At 41.8% G+C, this 13,077-nt stretch overlaps 1 protein-coding gene across 1 annotated transcript; it reads right to left on the bottom strand.

Moving 5' to 3' along the window:
* Positions 1-11,094: 11,094 nt before the first annotated feature.
* On the bottom strand, positions 11,095-13,037 carry LOC142350523 (uncharacterized). The gene is made up of 2 exons (XM_075402374.1): positions 12,349-13,037; positions 11,095-11,902 (listed from the first exon to the last, which is right to left on the bottom strand). Exons 1-2 carry the CDS (start codon positions 13,035-13,037, stop codon positions 11,095-11,097), a joined length of 1,497 nt encoding a protein of 498 aa, XP_075258489.1.
* Between the last annotated feature and the right edge of the window lie 40 nt (positions 13,038-13,077).

Raw genomic sequence — 13,077 nt, 5'->3', positions numbered from 1 at the left:
TCTCAGTACACACGGCCAGGAGTTGCAATTTCTGTTGCTCAGCAAGAAGCATTGTATCGGGAAAACCTCCAGGCTCAACTACAGCAATCACTGAGTGATCAAAGGGCACATAGTCCCTCAGGCAGTGGTAAGGTGAACCAAGTGAACCAAGTACCAGTCGACGTACAAAACGTCGCACTACAACCACCTCAACCCCCTATGCAACCTCCTCGGCCACGGACACCCGTTATGGCACCAACGAACTCCATTTTTGTACCTGATTTTTCAACAAACCCACAGGTAAATCAGTTTTTGGGTCCAAAAAGCTCCAGTGTACCTTGACAATTATATATGTCAGTGCCTCAAAATCCGCAACAACAGAATCCACCTCAAAGTAACATTCCACACCAAACACAAATCCATTTTGCCCAATCCCCGCATAAGGTCCCTCCACCTCTAAACCCACTCGTGAACCCAACTCCCGTAATCCCGCCTCAACAATTAGTTAATCCTCAGCCTCCCGTGATACCGTTGCCCATCCCAGCGAGCACAGCAACACCTACCCGTCCCGAACATTCCACAGCAAAACTTTGTCGAATCGCCTCAAACCCGCCTGGTACCGTGTCCTACGGCACAAAAACCTCCCCTGAACTGTAACCTTGATCTAAACTTGTGGAGTTTTCCTCAGGATAAGCCCCCAAACGTAAACCAGGCAACAAATAATGCTACCATCTTCAAAAATGTTCAACCGCACCTACCCCAAGCACAGCTAACCCTGCTATCAGCCATGCCACCTTGCAAATGATTGTAAACATAATCCAAATAGCAACTACGCAGCTAACTTTAGCATCCCTGTTAACCCCTTTAGTACAACTACTAACATCGCGCCACCTTTCGTCACGCCGGTTATTCATCCAACATACGGGCATACTGCTCCGATACCATTATGCTGGGCTGGCCCGCCGCATCTCACGCCTCCAGCGCCAGTATCTGAAAATTCAAGCTTTATTAAGGCATTCACTGACGCCTTAACTAGCAAGAGGAATGACCCGCTACCCGAATGGAAGTTATCCCAATACAATGGGGATCAACTACAGTGGCACAAATGGTATGGTCAATTTAAAAGCGCAATTGACTCTCAGTCCTTAACTGATGATGTGAAATTGACATACCTTAAGACCCTCGTAACCGGTAAAGCTAAAACAGCTATAGCTGAGTTCGCCTACTGAGGCGCAATGTACAAAGACGCACTGAGGACCTTAGAACGTAAATTTGGCCAACCACAGGCGGTCGTAAGTGCCCATTTGGACAAACTCAGCAGCTTTCCAACATTGAAGATAAACAATAGCGACAACATCATTAACTGCTCGGGCTGCAGTTCAAGTCTTGTCGAGGTATTTAAATCGCTGTCATACGATTCGGATTTAAAGAGTGCTGCCGTAAAGAAGCTTCCACCCAATATGAAAGAATCGTGGTCCCTTTTCACGATCAAAAAGCTTTGGGTGAAACCTACTCTTCTGGATTTCAACGACTGGTTAAAGGAGAAAGCCGAAGCGCACAATTTAATGAAGAATACCGCAATTAAAGCAAGGACTGAGGATAAAAACAACTCAGTAACAAGATCAAAAGTTGCTTCAAAGGCAATTGCTGCAAATACCTAACAGAAGAGTAACCTTAAGCCGCAACAGAGATCCCCGTCAACATCAGTCTCTAGTTGCATTGTATGCAAAGGCAGCCACTGGCTGTGGGAATGCCGTGTCTTTAAAGAAAAGACCCCCACGCAGAGAGCCAAGGTCGTGGCTGAGGCAAACCTCTGTTTATCTTGTTTGCGTGATAAACACATGTTTAGGCAATGCCCAAGTCCCAGTAAGTGTAGAACAGATGGTTGCAACAGCTCCCAAAACACCTTACTTCACGGAGCTGAAAGGATTTTTCCAGCTAAACCCTCAACAAACAACAACATCAATACTTCGAAGTCGAACGCAGGTACTAGTTGGCCATCTACCGGTCAACAGCAACCAAGCAAAACGACCACTTTGTCTTCCGTGACGGATGTCAAAGGCCTCCTTCAGGAAGTTCATGAAGATCAAGACTTCGAAGCATTCACTGTGCGTCCCTACGTGAGGGAAACATTAAATGTAGGTTCGGACATCATTGACGTCAAGTCCATGCAAGAAATTTACCCCCTTTTTTTCTGGATCCAGTAAGATATAGCTATGGAGAAATTGAGATGATACTTGGACAGAATGTCTACCATGCCATCCACCAATTAGAGTATTTTTCAGCCGACGAAAAGTGCTCACCGTTCGCTGTCCGCTTGCCCATAGGTTGGGTTTTAAGTGGCTCACTCCCGCCAAGTTCAAGTTTAGCCTCCACGTGTTTCAAAGCCAACCTTGAACAGGATTTTGAATTAGCTTGTCAGGTTAAGTCTTGGTATGATATGCAATCGTACTGCGCCTTCAAGCAAGTTGACCCACGATCCGCAGCGGATGCTCGCGCGCAGGAAATACTTGAAACAACAACTTTCCATAACGGCCAAAGATACGATGTCGGTATGTTATGGGCTGATGACAACATCCAGCTCCCGAATAACTACTTTTCATCACTGGTACAACTCAAGTCTCTTGCAGAGCGGATCTTGAGAAACACATCATTGAAAGAAAATTATGCTAATACCATCCGCGAAGACTTGGAAAAAGGTTACTTGATTACAGTCCCTGATGCTCACAAGGTCGAGCAGCGGTCGAATAAGGAGTGATACCTACCACATCATCCCGTAATCAACCCGAACAAACCGGGAAAAGTGCGTAGGGTTTTAAATGGTGCAGCAAAGTTCCATGGTACCTCTTTGAATAAATCTTTGCTCACTGGCCCCGACCTGCTCCAAAACCTAATCCACGTACTTCTTAGGTTCCGTCAACATCAATTCGCCGTGTCGGCAGATATCGAGGGTATGTTCCTCCAAGGGGGTGTCCCTGACCGTGACCAGCCATCATAGCGTTTTTTGTGACGGGAGGACCCCACAACAAATGTTGTAGTGTGGCAATACACGCGCCATATATTTGGGGCTAAAGACTCGCCAACATGCGCTAACTATGCATTGCAACGCACAGCACGAGATAATGTCAGTCAGTACACGGAAGCAGCCAAAGCCGTCCTAGAAAACTTCTACATGGACGATTACTTGGATTCGGTGGAGTCACCTGATAGGGCTCTCAAAAGATTGAAGGAGTTGGTGAATCTTCTCCATCTCGGTGGGTTCAAGCTTACTAAGTTTGTAAGCAATGTACCAAATCTGGCTGATCGAATTGATGGGTCACCTCAGTCCACCTAACCAAAAGTAATTGCCTCATCTAAGGAAGAATCTTTGCACGTGCTTGGGTTGGAATCGATTCACAACAATGACACTCTAGTTGTGAGTCGGGGTACCTCCAGTACAATAACTAAGTCTTTAACACAACGCTTGGTATTGAGCCTAGTGTCCAAGGTATTTGATCCCAACGGCTTAGTGGCACAATTTACCGTTGGTGCCCGATTGTTACTAAAGGATATCTGGCGTGTCAGCGGGCAGCACTGGGACGAAGAATTGCCAAAAGACACTGTTGAAAAATTCCTCGAGTGGAGTGTAGAACTACCCAAGCTTGCCGCAATCACTATACCAAGGAGCTACTTTTCCGGAAACTTTGAACACTTGGAACTACACATGTTCGGCGATAGTTCACAAGAAGTTTTCAGTGCCGTTGCATTTCTCCGAGCTCGAGTAACTACTTCGAGTGGGCCCCAAACGGAGCTTCCTTTTGTCCTGGGTAAAGCTCGCGTAGCACCTATGAAGGTCCTGACTGTTCCAAAGCTGGAATTACAGGCAGCGCTACTGGCCGCTCGATTGAAATAAGATATCTGTCGAACTCTCAGAGGAAAAGTCAACAGGGTTTTCATGTGGACCGACAGCACTACTGTCTTGCAATGGCTTAACTCTGCAACCAAGCACCCAATATTTATTGCAAACCGTGTTTGCGAGATCTTAGAACACACTACCGTTGACGAATGGAACCACGTTGCCTCAAGCGATAATCCGGCAGATGCCGGCACTCGTGGTATGTCCGCCGAGGTTTTGCAATCGAATAGCTGGGTGAGAGGTCCAGATTTCTTAAGAACCAAGCAATTCCCGTTCGAACCAAGCACCGAAGTAGTTAAAAACATCAAACTTGGTATAGTAACTAAGGAAACTGACGAAACCAACACATCATTGGCCGCATCCGTAACCAAGTCAACTAAGGAACCGCCCCCGCAACCAATCCCCTTCGATAAGTCCAGTTCTTATCAGAAGTTGCTACGGATAACAGCGTACGCACTCCGCTTGTTACCTTCTCACGAATGTTACCGTAATGCCGATGGTAGCATCATAGACCCCACGGAGCTTGACGAAGCCGAGCGTCATCTCCAGTATCTTGTGCAAGGGGAGTTATTCAATGCAGAGAGAAAAGATCTTCTCGAAAACAAACCCGTTAAACGGAGTAGCCGCATTGCTCCGTTTTCTCCCTTTATTGGGCCAAATCGTCCAATCCGATCGGCCGGCCGCATCAAACGGTTGGTCGAAGTTGACTTTGATGTAAAACATCCTATCGTTCTCGACGCACGCCATGCATATGTAAAGTTGTTACTGAGGCACAACCACGTTAAACATTATCATCACGGTATTGAATACCTGCGGGCTAAATTACAGGAACGTTATACCATCCATAAATTACGATCCTCACTTCGTTCAATTAAATCCAACTGCGCCACGTGCAGAAAGTTCTGAGCTGCCACTATCCCACCAATCATGGCTGACCTCCCAGTAGAAAGACTCGCATACCAGTCCCCTCCCTTCACAAACACCAGGGTCGACTACTTCGGCCCGCTGTATGTTACTGTACGTAGGACTACCGAGAAGAGGTGGGGTTTCCTCTTTACATGCTCAACTACTCGTGCCGTTCATGTCGAAATCGTTCCTTCCATTGACGCTAGTTCGTGTGTAATGGGAGTGAAGCGGTTCGTCTCCCGTCGGGGTATACCAGCCATTATTTGGTCAGACAATGACACTAACTTTGTTGGCGCGGAAAAAGAACTACGCGAGAATATGGAGAAAAGGAACACCATCAACATCGCCGTCGAACTTGCCCACAAAGGCATTAAGTGGAGGTTCAATCCGCCCAGTGCGCCACACCAAGGTGGCATCTGGAAGAGGCTAGTACGTAGTTTCAAGCGCGTACTTTACACAATCCTTGGAACACGTCGCCTCACAGATGAGGTTTTAAGTACCACTTTTTGTCTGGTCGAACATGCACTTAATTCACACCCGTTAACGCCCGTAAGCGCCGACCCGTCCGACCTAGGCGCATTAACACTTAATCATTTCTCCTCGGTAACCAAGCACGTAGTCTCCCGTCCATCATTGGCGAAGATGAGTTTGATCAGCGTAAACGTTACGCCCGCGCGCAGTCTTACGCTAACGCTATTTGGTCTCGTTGGATCAAAGAGTACGTACCGGCGCTGAACCAACGTTCCAAGTGGCAGACGCCTGCCGAGCATCAGCCTAAGACCGATGAATGGGTTTGGGTAGTTGAAGAGACCAACCCAAGGGGTTACTACCCCACTGCTCGGATCACTGAACTCCGTTACGGTCCCGACAGCGTCGCATGCTCCGCCGTATTGCGCACGTCCTCCGGAACGCTCGGTCGCCCGCTTGTAAAATTAGTACCCATTCTCCCAGCATCTTCTTCTGGGCCGGAGGATGTCAACAAGTAAATAGAATCAAAGCGAGAGATTATTATCCAATCAGAAACGAGTATTTCTAAGCAATTTAAATACGCATGTTTATTGTTCCAATTCACGTAGAAAGCTCGGAAAAAGTTCGTATAACCTAATTTTAAGTAAATATAACCACGATATGTACGGATTAAGGTGGTTTTTGGCTTATTATTTTTAGGTTCACTAGACGATTTTTGATCGATTACGAACTGATTCTGACGTCAATAACATCAAACAAAAAACCAGCAAAAGAGCATCAAAAAATCCTTGCCGTCTAAAATCTCACTTGTTGCTATTATCGTACCAAATGTTAATACGTTATTGGATTGTACTTTGCTTTGCTTTATATCGTTCAAGAATTAAATCTATCCGAAAGAGTGTTGTTGTACACCTTTACAAAGTTATCTGTTGTCTAAACTTTATAACGCATTTCTTATAATGTTTAAATTTTTTTCTAACACTCCTGGTTTTGTCCTCATAACACTGTTGTTGATATGTAGTTACCATATTTCAATTAATGAAAAAAGTTTCATTGTACAGCCAATTTTTTTGAAAAAAAATATAAAAAATTACATGCAAACATCAATTTGCCACTTTCTCTCCTTCGAAAAACTAAAAGAAGGCATGACACTTTAAACGGGACCATTAAAACTTTTGAAGCCGAAAAAATGCGAATAAAATATGTATACGAGTTATTAATTTATAACTGATTAAGAATAAATTAAATTTCGTCTTGTTTGAACAAAAAAATATTAGGGCTAATTTTTCGACATTTGCCTTTGAATTTTTGTTAGCAACGTTTTCTGCAAAATTTGATTTTTGAACAGCAGTACACGTAATACCCTATACCATTAAAAACTCAAATCATTGGTATCATACAGTCCAGAACGGTTGAAACCGTTGAATAATTGCATGTTCACTGTCTGAACGGATTTTGGTTAGCGACAAAGTGTTTGATGACCATGTAAAATGTTTTAAAACTTCTTTATCGTTGTGGAAAAAAAACGCTTTAGCAGAATTGAGTAGTTTGGACATTTGGACAATGAAGATATTACAATGAGAATTTAGTTAGGCTGCGATTTTTCGCACAAGAAGATTACTAAAAAATGCTCTTACAGATAAGTATTCATATGATCCACCTTTAAATTGTTTTACCTAATTTTTCGCAAAACGTTAGCATGTCGCGACTACCTTTTTCATACTCACAAAAATAGCCATTATTTGAACGGTCACAATTGTTGAGTTTCACCAAACGATATATTTTTTTATTATCATAGCTTCCGCCTAATTAGGAAAAAATTGCAAGTTCAACTTAGCTGAGATGAAAAAAAAATGATTATCAGTGTTTTGGGATAGAAAACTAAACAGATCGTTTCACGTGACACTTATTACTTACGAGCAGTTTCAGTGTATCTACACACTAAAAAAAGTTCAGGTAAAGTTACCTTAACGCAGTTAAGGTAAACCTCTGTTAAGGTAAAATTAAGGTAAAAGTTACCTTAACTTTACCTTAACTTGAGTTAAGGTAAAAAATTACCTGAGCTGTGTTAAGGTAAAATTACCTTAACTTACCTTAACTTTTTTAATAATTTTCTGCAGTACAAAATTGTTTATTTTTAGTAAAATTAGCAAACCAAATGTTGAAGTTTATTACAAGAGCTTTACAATGATCCTTATATGAAGCAATTTGAGCTAATATTTGTCGACCTACACTACAGCAAACCCCAAAATTACTTTCAGTGAGTGCTCAAAAAAATTCAAAAAGGCAGTAACGCACCAATTTTGCAAATATTGGTATTTTTATTTTTCACGCGCCTCTGTTTATGAATTGGCTGCTCACAAATCATACCTTAACTGAACATACCTTAACGTACCTTAAAAACACCTTAATTTTTTACCTTAGTTTTTAAGGTAAATTTACCTTAACTAATATAATTTACCTTAAAAGTTCAGGTTAAATTTAAGGTATTTTTAAGGTAAATTTCAGGTATTTATTCAGGTATTTTTACCTTAAATTTTAAGGTAATTTTTGCGCGTTTTTCAGGTAAGTTTAGGTAATTTTACCTTAACTGTTCAGGTGTGTTTTTTTAGGTAAATTTAAGGTATGTTCAGGTAAAAGTTCAGGTGGTGCCCCCTTAATTTTTCAGGTAATTTTCAGGTAAAGTTGAGGTAAGTTAAGGTAAGTTCAGGTAAGGCAAAACTACCTGAACGTTTCAGGTAAGTTAAGGTATTTTTTCAGGTAAATTTACCTGAACTTTATTTAGTGTGTAGAAATTGAAACAATATCTAAAACGAGCTTGGAGCCAGATTCGTCAATTACAGTTTTTTTTAAAGTTTTTATCTTTCATGCCGTTTCGAATTTTATAAATCATCACAAAAAGACCGAGCATCAATACAACAGCCAAAATCTTTTGCTTTGAAAACCAAGAGTTGACCAATAATAGTACTCCCCGGGTTGAAGCCTCAGTGAATCACATCAATGGACCATGGATATTTCATAGTAACTTCAAGTTCCATCGATTGGTCAGCGTAGTTTCAAAAAACCTAAATTTCCATCGATGGATCATAGAAAATCAATATTTCCATCTATGAATCTTAGTATCTCCATTGAAATGAAAATTTCAAAGACGCCCATGTTTGTGACTTTTCTTAATAAAAGTGAGTCACGTGTCCCTCAACGCACTTTTTTGTAGTGTGTGCTCGGCCGAGTGTGTCTGTGTGTGTTTGGGGAGGGGGTAGGGTCCGAATAGACCCAGATTTCCAGAACTATTGAGTGTATTTATGAATTTCCCAGAGCTCTGGAACTGATTCCGTTGAAGCAGCAGTTGATGCCATTTGTTGATCCGCAGTTAATGCCAAAATATGCCACTCCAGAAGAAAATGAAAACTAAAAATAGAAAAAACAGCAGGTTTCATTGATGCTTTATTTCATTCAATGTATTGTTATATATTTTCGCAATTTGTGGATGTGCTATGTATGCGTACTTTCACATCTTGCATTTTTCCTGCTTTGATTTGAGAATAGACTCATGATCAGTTTCTATAGTTTTTCGTTGATCCAGTGATTTCCCATTGATGGCTTTTCTTTGATCCAGTGATTTCCCATCGATGGTTTTTCTATAATCGAGTGATTTCCCATCAATGTAATCGCCATAAATCAGGGAGAATGAGAGCTTTCCCATCGATGATTTTTCTATGACCACAGAAAATGTCGCAATGAACCACCGATGAACCATGGATAGAGTTTTTCTGAATTTACTGTGATTCATCGGTGAGATTTACTGGGACTCCAACCCAGGCCACCCTGGTACAGAGATGATTGAAGCTTTTATAAAGATGTACATAAAATCTAAACATCGTCATTTTTATCCCCGGAACAAGTTCGGATATATTTTTTTTCGAAAAAACAATTTCTGTAGGTGGCGGCTTTCTAGAGCTGCATCAGTCTAATGTTCCCTCATGATGTTTACTCATGAGTTGTTTACTGCAGAATTACTAAATTTTATGCACAAATGTTTTCCATCATTTGAACCGTTCGAAATCATTGAGAATTTTTCTTTATAAGAAATAGCCGTATTTGAGTTTCAATAGACTTTTATGAAACAAAACAGTTTCTCATTAGATGAATGCTAGCTGACGTTCCAGTGCTTTCTTACGTTGCACAAAAGTTTAAACATAAAAAACAAATTCATATTTATGTTTTATTTTGTAATGTAGACAATTGCTTATTTATAAAAACAACTCAAGCATCGCTTAAAAGCTTTGCGCTTTTTTTTTCAATGGATGATAATGGGCTGCGGAAATTTTCCTACCTATTTTCCTACTTTTCCAAAAAAACCCGGTGTTACTATGCCCAGATAATTTGGTATATAAAATCCATTTTTCAAGACCACTGTTTGAACATTACAGATGTAAGCATGTGAGAAAACCAGTTAAAGTAAGTAAACTAGGTTCAAGTTTGCTTCAAAATTGGATATATGCTAGCTCAAAATCACTCTGCGTGTCTTTTGGGCTATCATGAAAACTTGAGACAATTGTTTGCAGCTTTTTTCACGCCACAAGTCACTAGATTTCACGTCATAAATAAATCATTTTCACGTCACTCTTTCCCATGTTTGTCAGGAATGAAGGTAAACCTAATTGTTGAACGATTATAGTGTAGTATTGCTAATTGGATAACTGCCGCCGCAATTACCGATACCACAAAGGGTATAATTATTTAACCGTCGACTTTGTGAACACTTTAGACTTAGTCTAAAGTGACGGAATATTAAGAGAGAGCTCTGCTTTGTCAAATGCGTTGAGTGAATGAATACATTATTCATAGCCAAATACTGCAGTGTATTATTTAATACACTATTGCACAAGCTATTACGGCTGATTCACTGCCGCTATTGATACGCGTATTAAGTGAAAAATGCTGAAGCTATCCAGGCCGCTCTTCACAGCAGTAAGTCTGAAACGATAAAATGACTAAAGACGAATAATAGTCGGCTCCACGAATGACCTAGGAATTGATTCGGAACTAGTCATAATTCTTGTAATTTTTAGTCGTTTTGACTTAAGTATAAACAAGCACGAGCCTTCGAATCAGAAGATTGAGGGTTCGTATCCCTCTGTGGACACCACAAAGTGTCCACTTTCGTTGCGATAACTTTCAAAAAGGATCAATAATCGAAGTCTTTATAAAAAAACTACTAGGAATTCAAGACTTATTTTCTTGAGATCAGCAATTTATCGGTATAAAGTCGATATAGCAAGCAAAATCCAGTTTCGGCACAGGAAATTTTGTATTTCACATCGTATAAGAATCAATGTATAAGATTAAACGTATAAGACTCAACAATATATAAGACTCAACACTCATAACGTGCGTAAGATTTACATCAGAAAACTAGCAAGGTTGTCGGCCAAACGTAATTGATGCTCTTTTCAAGGTCGGAATAGGTCAAAAATGCTAATAATTTGACCTCTGGATTACATTTATATAAAAAAAAGAGATTTGGTCCCACCAAGGTTCGAACCGCAACCTCTAGATTAAGGGCCCTAGGTCCTAACCATTAGGCTATATCCCAGTTAGAACAATCTGTGCAAACGCACAAGTAATATGCTCTTTCATTTACGCATACACGCAATTGCGTCAGCAACATCTTCAGGCCCCAAAACTGATGATTTGAAAACTGGTATCAAATTAACAATAGGACGAATCAATGAGCCTGTTTTTGTTTGAATTTGAGCGGACCGTGCGATGTCGTCGTTACCATAACGTAGAGTTAAAATGCGAGCCAGTGGATAATAGCTTCTTGGGCTGTCGCTATCAATTATTCAAACTAGGTCACCGGTTTTCAAGATTTCATCTGACGGAGTATTCCATTTGCAACGACGATTCAATGGCGGAAGGTATTCTTTTAACCATCGTTTCCAAATGGCATTTGCATAAGCTTGCGCTCTGGCGTATCGCTTTCGGTGATTGAAATCATCGACAGGGGTGAGTGAAGGAAGGCAAGTACTGCGATTCCCCAAAAGAAAATGGTTTGGCGTTAATGCATCTAAATCGTTGGCATCGGAACTTTCGGAAGTCAATAGGCGGTTGTTTAGTGATTGTTCCACTAGACAGAAAGTAGTGAGGAGTATTTCGTCTGTAAGGTGACGATTGCCAAGGATTGCGTAAAATTTTCGCTTGAAACTCCGCACTAGCCTTTCCCAAACACCTCCGTGATGCGGTGCAGAAGGTGGATTAAACTTCCACTTGACTCCCTTTTGTGCCAGCTCCGAAGCAATTTTCTGTTTGTCCAAGTTTAGGAAACATAGCAAAAGTAATTTCTCTGTACCAACAAAGTTAGTGCCGTTGTCGGAACAAATGACCAATGGCATTCCACGACGAGCAATGAAGCGTTCAATACCCATAACACACGAATTTGTATCCATCAAAAGTGCAATCTCAACATGAACGGCTCTGGTCGTGAGACAGGTGAGCAGGAATCCCCACCTTTTCTCAGAGGAGCGACGGATTGTGACGTGAAACGGACCAAAGTAGTCAAGACCGACATTCGTAAAGTGCGGACACTGGAAGGCAAGACGTTCGGACGGAAGATCAGCCATCATAGTTTGAACGGGCTTAGTGCTTCGTTTTCTGCAAAAGACACAATTAAAACGAATCGAACGGAGGATAGAATGAAGCTTCAAAACAGCATACTGCTGTTGGACAAGTGCGCGAAGATAATCGTTACCTTCATGATGGTTTTTGAGGTGCATATGGCGTAAGAAAACGTACACCAGTGGGTGTCGACCGTCGAAGATTATGGGGTGCTTAAAATTGAACTCGAGGTCGGTGAAGCGCTTAGTTCGGCCACTGGAACGGAGTAGGCCACTGGGCCCGACAAACGGCGAATAAGCGGCAATAGGGCTTCTTTTACTGATTTTCTTTGAACTGCGGAGTTGCATAAGCTCAGTTGGGAAAGACTCTGCTTGTGCAAGAAGCTGCAGTTTTTTTCTGCTGCCGTAATTTCCTCAGGATCTACTATGTTTCCATCTACAGATCAGTAGGTGACGTGCCGTGGAAGAATACGTAGGACATACGCAACGATTTGAAGAAGTTTTGGATACGAACTGTATTTGCGAAGATAAATGCTGAAATCAGAAATTAAAGAATTGGACTGTAGGGCTGAACAGTTGTCCAAAGGGTTGGGATCAGCTGCTTGACGCTTCAACTTGATGTTTGTCACCACTTCGGTGCCCGGGCGAAACGGAAAGTCAGATATACGAAGAAAATCAGGACCACGTAACCAAGCGCTGTTCTGCAACGCCTCCGAGGACAACCCCCTCGTGCCGGCGTCAGCCGGGTTGTTCTGCGTTGCCACGTGATGCCATTGAGCGACTGTTGTTCCCTCTAGAATCTCGGAGACACGATTCGCGACAAATATAAGCTGTTTCTCTAGGGAATTCAACCATTGAAGGACTGTGGTACTGTCTGTCCACATAAACATGCGTTGAATCTGAATTGTGAGCGCCTCACATATCTCTTCTCTGAGGCGGGATGCCAGCAAAGCCGCTTGGAAATCGAGTTTAGGAACAGTGAGCACTTTCAATAGAGCTACTCGTGCCTTTCCAATGACGAAGTCTAGTTCTGTTCTTTTTCCGTGGTCTGAAGAATTCACGAGAGCCCGCAAAAACTCAACTGCGCTGAACACCTCCTGTGAACTGTCACCGAAGACATCTAATTCCAAGTGCTTGAACGAACCGGAGAAGTAGCTCCTAGGTATTTTCATTAGCCCAAGTTTTGTTTATTCTGAGCTCCAGGACTCGAAA

The sequence above is a fragment of the Convolutriloba macropyga genome, chromosome 12, assembly GCF_964194025.1.
Source record: "Convolutriloba macropyga chromosome 12, txConMacr16.3, whole genome shotgun sequence".
Taxonomy (NCBI): Eukaryota; Metazoa; Xenacoelomorpha; order Acoela; family Convolutidae; genus Convolutriloba; species Convolutriloba macropyga.
This window is presented reverse-complemented; position numbering and strand designations above follow the sequence as displayed.